At 48.9% G+C, this 10,329-nt stretch overlaps 1 protein-coding gene and 1 long non-coding RNA gene across 2 annotated transcripts; one reads left to right on the top strand and one right to left on the bottom strand.

Moving 5' to 3' along the window:
• Positions 1-459: 459 nt before the first annotated feature.
• On the top strand, positions 460-4,198 carry LOC127303001 (uncharacterized). The gene is made up of 4 exons (XM_051333738.2): positions 460-526; positions 1,439-2,683; positions 3,469-3,563; positions 4,049-4,198. Exons 1-3 carry the CDS (start codon positions 460-462, stop codon positions 3,519-3,521), a joined length of 1,365 nt encoding a protein of 454 aa, XP_051189698.2. The 3' UTR covers positions 3,522-3,563; positions 4,049-4,198.
• A 3,369-nt stretch (positions 4,199-7,567) lies between these two features.
• LOC127303000 (uncharacterized) lies at positions 7,568-9,412 on the bottom strand. Its single transcript, XR_011742754.1, has 2 exons — positions 8,225-9,412; positions 7,568-8,119 (listed from the first exon to the last, which is right to left on the bottom strand). It is a non-coding gene; the product is annotated as an uncharacterized lncRNA (long non-coding RNA).
• Between the last annotated feature and the right edge of the window lie 917 nt (positions 9,413-10,329).

Here is a 10,329-nt window from a genome sequence, read left to right as displayed (position 1 = left end):
GCAGATTGGCAATGGTGAAGTAAGAGCATCTCCAGCCGTTGGGCTCCCCACGCCCCTCCGGCGATATTTTCGTCCGGATTGGAGGAAAATTTGGTCTGGGAGGCCCATTTTCCCAGCCGCGAGCTCAGGATGGATGTAAGTATTTTGACGTAATACGGCGAATTCAGACAAAATTGGGCGAAGCTCCTACGTAAGCGAAATTTAATGATATTTAACATATAGAGGCGAGTTCGTACATAAATAGGCTGAATTCGTACATATATTTGAATTCGGCGATTGGCAAACTAAAACTTAAACTAAAAAGCGACCTCCTACATGCCGAAATGGCGGTAGAAGGCCGTGTAGTCGCCGCCGTCATCGTCGTCGCTCGAGCCGGCGTCGTCCTGGGGCGGTGGCGCCTCGTACCAGCGGCTCGTACCCTAGCCAGCGTCGCCGGCGCGTGGCGGCGACGGACGGTAGATGTCGTCGTTGCTGCTCTCCTCGAGCTTGATCACCTCCCTGGGCGCGGCGTTCCTACCAGCGGATGGTGCGGTGGCGCGGGCGGCGAGTTGACGCGCGGCGGCCAGATCCAGCAGCCGCCGCTGCTGCTCCGCCTCCTGGCGCTCCCAGTCGCGCCTGGACCACTCCGGTGCGGCGTCGATGGGGAGGCTGTTGTCGGCGGGCACCAGGTCCTTCAGCGACCTGGTGATCGCCTCCGCCACCGCGGCGTCCTCCGCGCGCTTCGCCTCCTCCTCGGTGAGCTGGTTGGCGGCGGCCGCGGCGGCCTCCTTCTTCGCCGACTTCCTCTTCCGTCCGCGTTGCGGAGAGGAGGGTTGGTCGCGGATGACGAGGGCGCCGCTGCTGCGCCCTCTGGTCGGCGGTGGAGACGCTGGCTCCTTCTTGACGCGCGCCGGTGTCGACGGAGACGCCGACTCCTTAACGAAGACCGACGTCGACCCGCCGGACCTGGACGCCGACCTTGACCCAGACGAGGAGGAGGACAGCGCCATCCTCCTCGGCAGCCAGGAGCTGCCGCGCCGGCGCGACACAGTAGCCGCCTCCGGCGGCGGCATTTGCATGACGGGGGAATTCCCGCCCTCGATGTGCGCGAGCACATTCGAGAGGGTGCGGCCAGGCGCGCTCCACCACCGGCCGGGGATGGCGTGGGCTCGCCGGATGGATGAAGGGCCAAATCCGAACGAAAACGAGGAACTGGAGACGCGACTGGACCGAATTTCGTCATCCGGATAACAAAACGCGGTCCTGGGGCTCGTCGGGGAGACGAGTGGGGATGCTCTAAGTATTCAGTGTTCAGACTTCGGACTGATTGAGAATTTCAGTCTCGTTTTAGATTAGTAACTGTAGTAGGAAATCCACATCCGTTCCTCGCTCTCAGTGCAGTCGTCCACCACGAACGAACCGCCGTCGCCTCCATCCTCAGATCGGCACCAGTGAGGAGGTCTCCGGGATGCCCCTCCGCCGGAGCCCGCGCCTCCATCCCCAGATCCACGCGACCGGGAATGGCGTCGGGATGACCCGCCGCGGCAAATCGCCGGCGGATCCCGAATCCCTGCCGCTCAACGAGGACATGCTCCGGGAGATCCTCCTCCGCATCCCGCCGCAGCCATCCTCCCTCCTGCGGGCCTCCGCCGTCTGCAAGCACTGGCGAGGCCAAGTCACCGACCCCCGGTTCCTCCGCCGCTTCCGCGCCCACCAAGGGAGCCCCACATCTGGGGCATCAAGTTCAGATCCACCTTAGGCCCTCCAGACCGCATTCCTCCGGAGCGCTTCGACCTGCAACATCAAATTGACCGCCGCAGCGGGATCCGTCTCGGTCTGCTCGGGTGCCGCCACGGCCGCGTCCTCTTGTTGGATGATAAGTGCAATAAGGTCATTGTGTGCGACCCCATCACCGGCGAGCACCACCGCCTTGACGTTCCACCAGCGTTCAGAGGGTTCAACATCTATGGGGCTGTGCTCTGCGCTGCCGTGGACCAGGGCCACGTGCACGGCAGCTGCCACTCGAGCCCATTCAACGTGGTCTTGATGTCCCTCTCGCGAGGCGGAGACAAAGATGAGTATGATGACGAACATGACTACGGCGATACATCACCCATGGCTTGTGTGTACTCTTCGGAGACTGCCGTTTGGGGCAACCTTATCTCAACGATGGATCGATGTGAGCTTGATGAGGTTAATCCTGGAATCCTTATTGGTAACGCTCTTTACTGGTCCTCTAAGAGTGTGATTCCGAACAGAAATGTTTTGCATTTGGATTATTTGGCAGACGACGTAGTTGAGTTTGATTTGGATAGGCAGAGCCTAGCTGTGATCAAGGGGCCTCCATGTCTTAATGGCTCCCTCAGACATCAAATAATCAGGGCAGAGGATGATGCTCTCGGTCTCGCTATATTTTCCCACGGTAGATTCGAGGTGTGGCAGAGGTGGGTCAGTTGTCATGGTGGTACTACATGGTTGCTGCACAACGCCTTTGAAGTGCATACCCTTCTTGGGCTCCCTCCTCAGATTGAGGGATCGATGAGAACGATGGAAATACTGGGGTATGATGAGGATAACCGTGCAATCATTGTATTTGTAGATGGCAATGTCTACATGGTTCAACCTATGTCCATGCAGTTCAGAAAACTTTATGAAAGCGCTTATCCTATCAAGTGTCATCCTTTTGCATGTTTCTATGCACCAGGTGAGTGCTCATCCTTACTCCGTGTATTCTGTTAGTTACTAGATCCAGTGATGTTCTAGATATGGTTGATGGAATACTTTTCTTGTGCTTCTCAAGTGTTCACTAGCAACTTAAACTTAGGTATATACTGTGACACACTTGTAGCCATTTTTTTATGTCTTCACTCTTCAGAGGTACCAAATGAAATATCAAATGAGTAGCTCAGTTGGCGTGTTTGGATCCTCAAAGTTAGTTTTATTATTTTATCTAGTACTATCTGTTTTGGTATTGATATTAATGTTATCTCCATAATAACAACTTTCCCTGAATCTAAACTTTTTGAAATAATAGTTCTTTTGTCACTTGTTGAAGACCTCTGCTGCAAGCTTGCACCACACAAAAATAAATTCAATTTCTCATCTCAAATAGGCTAGATGTATTTAAAACTGAACACCAAAATCATTTTTGTTGCTAGAATTTATTAGTTTAGGCATGCTTCAATTTTTTCTGCATGATACGTGGGAAAAAAATCTAAACGGTCTTCTATCCTTATCAGCTAAAACTTTTGTTATGAAATAACTATATTGTACCATTTTCATAAATGATATCAACATTTTAAAGCAGATGTGATATGGTTTATCTATTGTTAGTATCAAAAGTGGGTTATAAAACATCTATAAAAAAGATTTTTTTTCTCAAGTTATATTTGTCAATTCATCGATGTAGCTGACTCAATATTGGACTCTCTTATCCATATATATTTTCCTCGTACCTTTTATAAATTGCCCAACTTCTAATGTTTCTAGACGTGGCTATTCCTGGTGGATGCAATGGAGTTGAAATATTGCAAGATGCATAGAGTGACTGTCGGTTTCATGTTCCGAGGTGCTGGAATTGTCAGGTAGGAACATCTTCTGCATAGTTTGAGAGATATTTGATTGATTGAGTTTTTGTATTAAAAATGTTTTATCTGGCTGTTCCCATTTGGCCATGCATACAATTCTTCCTTGGTTTTGCTGTTCAGAGTTGGCAAGCTGAAAGCAGAACATTAGTAGCATTCAAATAAGTTGCAATGTCAAAGGTCTCAAGGATTTAGTTCATTGTCATAGGTAATCCTGGGAGATATATCCTTTGATATGATATCTGTTACTCCCTCCGTTCACTAATATAAGACTTTTAGCTTTTTCTAGATTCACTTATTTTGATCCATATCTAGTCTCATTTTGGCCCGTATCTAGTCCATTTTAAAATATCTAAAAGGTCTAATGTACGGAGGGAGTGTATTATAGAGTACAACTTTGCCCAGACATATTGTTCCCAAACTTTTTTGAACCATCTTTCCTGTATTTATATCTACTAACAGATTGGCAATTTTGTTTTATCCAGGTGAAGTACCGGCTGCTGCAGTTCCTATGTGCTATCCGGAGGAACTTGCTGAACATATGCCTTGGTCTATCTAAGTTTCTAATGTAACAAGATGCTATATTAATAACTAATAAAGGGGAGTTCAGCTTCCCCAGCTTATAATTTGACTCAGATTCAGTTGTATCTTTTTTACATATGTGTTATTTTCAGCTCTTCTCATCCATATATACGGGATACGGTTGTTCTAGAAAAGAAACGAGGAAACCTTAGAACATGTCCTTATCCGTTGTATTAAAATTAAAAGTAGTGATGACAGGACAATGAATAAAAACTAGCACTACCTTGCACATGTTCTATATTTTTCTACCATTCGTATTTGAAGCATAAATTCATTAAGTGTCAGCAGTTCCATGTTTTTACAGTTGGGCTGCATAGGTAGAAGTTGTCGTTTAACACTACACTGAAGCTCCGCACTGTTTTAAAGGGTACAATTTAAGATTACTGATATTAACAAAATTATCATTTTGACAGAAAATTAGCAAAAGCACTAGTTGTAGGTTATAGGAAACATGCGCAAGGAAGGTCTAACCGGAACTAGAAGTGTGTAGTTATTTGTGGCTAGCAAATACTACGTACCTACAATGTGAGTTTATGGTTAGTTTAGAAGTTTTGGCTTTGAACCGGTCCCATAATACATAAGCTTTGGTTGAAAAGGACGAATCCACTTTAACCAATCTCAATTACTACCCCGTTTCAAGGAATAAAGCGCCCTTGTTTTACGTGCTTTTTTTTTTGGATCATGGTTGGCTCATATATTAACACAAACATTCATAGTTTACAACATCCTGGATACAACCAGGAATGCCGGAAGGTTGAAAGAGCAACTATGCGCCAAGTTGGCCTGCTAGTGGGTGGGGTATAGCAGTGGGGTTGGAAAGGAGCGAGAACTCAATTATCATTGCTCATACTAGTTGGCCTGATTGTAGCCTGTGTTTTTTCGAAAACAAGGTTTAAACCCCAACCTAAGAATTAAAATGATGCACACAACCTTGATTCTGGCCTATATGACTTGGTGAATCCATGATGAAACCATACTGATACCCAACTCTACGGCAATGGGTGATATGTGCCCAATTATGTATTGGAGCCGTTGCGCAAGAACACAAGGTAGCAACGAGACCGCCAGTAAGGCAATGGCAAGGAGGTGAGAACCTAGGTGTTCAATAGGCAAGTTCCTTGTCGCAAAATCCCCAAAAAGAGCTAGCAATGGATTTTATGTCACCGCCCACCTCTTAGAGCATCTTCAGCCGTTGGGGCTCTTGGGCTGAAGTTTGGTCCGGGGAGTGTCGAAGTTCCAGCCGTCTCCCCGGTAGACACCCGGGGTTCGGTGATTTTTAGAGGAAAACATCTCTGGATGCCAAATTTCGTGCATAATTCGGCGAATTTGACCGGTTTTGCCAACATTTGGCTTATTAGTACAAATAAAGTTTACAGTTCAACAAAACAAGACAAATTTTCAAACAAATCAAATGGAAACCAGTCGGTGTTGCCTCGAAGCGTCCATATGTGCTCCACCAGATCAGCTGTTGATGCATTGTGGAGTCTCGAATCTCCTCGTCTTGGGCGGCGGCTGCCGTTTCTTCTTCAAGAAGCTCGACGAACATCTGCTCCTCCTCCTCGTCGGAGTCCATGTTCGGCCAGGCAATTGGACGAACACCTGTCGGGTGTGTCGACAAGGAGCGACACGAGGGAGCTGCCCGGCGGCGGAAAATAGGCAGAGGGGTTGACAGGCAGCGGAATATAGACTGCTGGGTGGAGGAACGGCGGAGTTGAGGCAACGGGAGGGGAGGAAGGATTTTCGTCGACAAAGTGGTGGGGTTCCTCTGTTCTCTCACCGATAGAGCGGGCCCGTCCCCGCTTTTCTCTCGTCCGGAGTCCCCAGTCGCACCCTAGGGGACGGGATGGCCCGGACTCTCCGGACGGATGAAATGCCTAATCCGAACGAAAACGAGGAACCGAAAGCGCGACCGGGCCGTTTTTGTCCTCCGGATGAAAAAAAGGCGTCATGGTGCCTCGTCGCGGAGACGGCTGGGATGCTCTTAAGAAGAATAGCTGGCATCCTCTGGACGCTTATACTACATAAGAGCAGGTCTAACAGACCCCGTAAAAGGGGCAAACCCGTATAATAACCGCCGATTTGAGGGTTTCGGCTCTACCCGGCCGTCTAGCACGCCCCGTAAAAACGGCCCCCGCATCGTTTTTTGCTGTTTTCGAGTACGGGGCGGGTCGTCGCCCCCTACTTGTGCGGGGTGGGAGCGGGGATAGTGGGCGAAACCGGTATCGTCCAGTCCACTGCGCGCGAAGGGTTTCGCTGAAGCCAACCGCCGCCGCCGCTGCCCGATCTCCTCCGCCCCGCCCTTCCCGGCCGGATCCGGCCGCCATGGACCGTCCGCAAGAGCCGCCTACCGCCGACGGTACACCTCCTTCGGGCGCGGTGGTTGATGTCCCCGTCAGAGGTCCGCCGACCGCCGGCGTCGTGTCGGCCATGATCGCCTCCACCATCCCGTCGAAGAGGAAGAGGATCCCGAAGCAATTTTTCGAAGCACCTGCGGCGGCCGCCGATTCACCGGGCGAAGCGCCGCCGGCTGCCAAGAAGGCGGGCCGGATGAAGACCAAGGCGGCCGGGCCGAGGAGCGCCGCGCCGGCCAAGGTGCGGACAAAGGCAATCAGCCGCATCGGCCTCGCGCCTCCACCGCCCTCCAAGGTCACGACCCCTCCTCCGTCCGTTCCGGCCGTTGCGCCGCCCGCGCCGCCGCCACCCACCATCGACGTAGACAAGGTGTTCGATGTTGAGTCCACAACATCCTACTTGGACATGCTCAACGAATCCGCGGTGAATTTGGACGCCGGTATCGGTGCATTCGATGGGGAGTGCAACGTTGAAGACTTTGATGACGAGGAGGAGGATGAGGGTGACGAGGAGGAGGTGGTTGAGGTTGATCCGGCTGCCCCCGGTTCTTCGTCGACGCCGAAGCCACGCACGGCGAACTACAGCGAGATCGAAGACGCCATCTTGGTCCGTGCTTGGAGCAAGGTGGGGATGGATGCGTGCACCAGAGTGGACCAAGGCGACACGCGCTATTGGCAGCGCATTGAGGATCTGTACCACCAGCTGAAGCCTCGCACGAAGAGCATGGCGGACAGATCCTACCGCTCCCTTGAAGGCCGATGGAACATCATCAAGCCGGCTTGTTCTCGTTGGAGTGCTGCCATGGCCATCATCAAGCCGGCTTGTTCTCGTTGGAGTGCTGCCATGGATCAAGTGGCCGACAACCTTCCTAGTGGATGCGTGCCGGAGGACTATGTAAGTTTTCCTTGTGTTGTGTTGATGATGTGGAAACATCACAAGCTATCCAAATTAATATAAGGTGTGTGAATATAACTTGGCATTTGCAGTGTTGTTCTCCTACTTGTGACATTTGGTTTCAGCAACTAAAACACGAACAGATCATCCAGGTTTGAGAACAAGCCAAATGAACGGGACTTATAATACTATGTGATAATAACTGAACTTCTTTCAGGTCGTCAGAACGAATATCAGTTCCCAACATCGTGGAAATACCATGTTACATGAGCTTCTTTTAGACAGAAGCATTCTGGACCAAGCCATGTAAGAGGATTAGAAAGATCAAAGAAATAGCATATCCTCAAAGGCTGCCTTGTAAGGTGCAAAATCTGGGACGTGAGTCTTGATGAGTATCCAATCTAGTCAGAGTAGTAGCTAGCTGTGTTATGCTTGCTCTTGTTCAAATCCCGTCTGGCAAAGGAATTTTTGTCATGCAAGAAGCCTGATGGATCTATTCGTCAATGAAACCTGATGGTTTTACTCATAGAAGAAGCCTGATTTTCTTTGCTTTAGTACTTGGTCGTGTTACAAACTAGGCATCTTATACATGCATACCAGCACTTCCAAATCACCTGAAAACATGAATTATACAACCTATCTTCATCCAAGCCCTTCTGGCCAACATCAAGGTAGCCCAAAGTGCCAACAATACCATTCCACAAAACGTCGTATGGTTCGAACGTATCCTGGCCAAAAGCATAGAAAGGTATTAAGATTATATAAAAATAAGCATTTACAATGCAAGGTACGGTATATAAGTTGCCAGAAACAATTTAAGGAACCATACTTGCCTGTACTGTTGGCTCGTGACAAATGTGGCAATGGATGCAGCAACAAAAATCAGGGTGGCGCATGCCCAGAATGGCCTATGCCTATTAAAAAAGTTGAGATGAGAAGTTGAGAACTAGCAGGCATATAATCGATGTCTACAATTCCAAAGTAACTAGACTCACGACAAATCAGTGCCTCTGTAAAATCTAAAAAACTAAACAGCTATCTGAATTAGTGTTGAACCATCTTGGAGTAGTATGAAGCTACCGAAAGGTACACCCGCCTTATTAAAAGTGCAAGCTTAGCGATCTGTATGATCTTGCTACATGGAAAATGCAGTACTAGATCATTAGTGTGCAGTACAAATTCAGAGATTCATATGATTTGTGACGGCAAGACAAACTCCGGACATGGGGGAAATAAACAGAGTGAGCGGCGAACTGTTCGGTACAACCTAAGGAGCTATTCAGGTTTGGGTATGTTATATGCAGCGGCAGTTTCAGTGGCCGACAGAAAAAGCAGACTGGCCAACATCCTGTAAAATCATTAGCATGCCAATGGCGAGTGGTGAATTATTCCGTTTGTTTGCATTTTGAGAAGTAGTATCTCACAGACCACGATTTCAAGCTTTCTGGTGCCATCACTTGATGCAAACAAATGGATGGCAAAGGTTTTTGAGCAGCTCCTCAATGCGTAACTAAATTGACAAAGTGCACACTGAAAACAACTTGTCAGAGCAATGACTAATTTGGGAATTGGAATCAAGAAAAGAGGAAAGAGCTAGAGGAGGAGGACAACCGCTTCTCTTCTCAAACGTCGCCGCCGCCGCTCCTCCCCTCCTCAGCCGCCCCGACAAGCGCTTCCCGCTGTCCCCTCCCCTTCGTCGCCTTCACCTCCCTCCATCGCGGGGATCTCCGGGACAGGCCGGTCCCTTCGCCTTCCCCTCCCGTCCGTCGGATGGCCGCCGTCTCCTCCCCTCCCTCGCCGGGATCGCCGGGCAGGCCGGTCCGTCCCCTTCCCCTCCCCTCCATTAGATGGTCGGGAGAGACCCGATGCCGCCGTCCCCTCGCTGTCCCCTCCGTCGCGGGGATCGCTGGGACTCCGTCGCCGTCCCCTCACCGTCACCTGCGTCGTGGGGATTACCGGCTGTGGAGAGAGCGAGAGAGACGAGTGGATATTGAGAGAGCATCAGATATGAGATGGTTTGATTTTAGTTTACACCGGACAGATTTAAGATATGTATAAATGTGATAACTTATTTGTTGCTTTCAGATTTGTGTAGACTAATCAGATGCTTCAGCCATTCAAACGGATGTTTGTCTTTTATAATGTTGGTAAATTATATTTGAGGTTCTGGTCCCACAAATTTTGGTTCCGGTCCCGCGGTTCCGATTCTGTCAATTTGGTTCCGTCTAATTATCACCGTTAGATCGGGGTAGATGGACGGTTATTAAAAATGCCAATCACCCTAAAACTTGTATTACCTAAATCATCAGGTTCCTTTTCTTCTCTCACAAGGACACACGCTCGCACTAGCCAAGGATAAATTATGGTCGTTCAATCGCATCGAGTGTCGACGAGATTACGTATCGGATGGGATAGCAATTGTAGCAGCGAACAAAACACCACCAAAACAACACCTAATAAAATTAATTTTCTCCAAAAACAGTGCTTATAAAATTAATATTTCTTGAATATAGGAAAAACAAGTGAGGAAGATCTATGCAGTAACTAGAAGCGCGTAATTGTTTGAGGCTAATAAATTTATGCCTGTACATCATCCTACAATGCAGGTTTATGCATTGTTTTCAAGTTATTTTTCGATAAAGGGAATATATTAATATCAAAACGATACCAATTACACCCAGCCTCTGCAACAACGCACCACCCTAATGGCACTACGGATGCACATAGCAAAAAAAAAAGGAAAACAAAACTAAGAAACAAAAGTCTGGCTACAAGCTTTATGACTTTGAACCAACCCCATAAAACACAAGCTGTAGTTGAGAAGGAAGAATCCACTTTACTAGATCTTAATTTTTCTGAGGGCGTCCATTACCACCTATCCGCGTATTGAAGATGTATGTAAATGCACATCGAGTGCCGAGATGATATAAATAACCTC

Source organism: Lolium perenne, chromosome 4 (assembly GCF_019359855.2).
Source record: "Lolium perenne isolate Kyuss_39 chromosome 4, Kyuss_2.0, whole genome shotgun sequence".
In the NCBI taxonomy this organism is placed as follows: Eukaryota; Viridiplantae; Streptophyta; class Magnoliopsida; order Poales; family Poaceae; genus Lolium; species Lolium perenne.
This window is presented reverse-complemented; position numbering and strand designations above follow the sequence as displayed.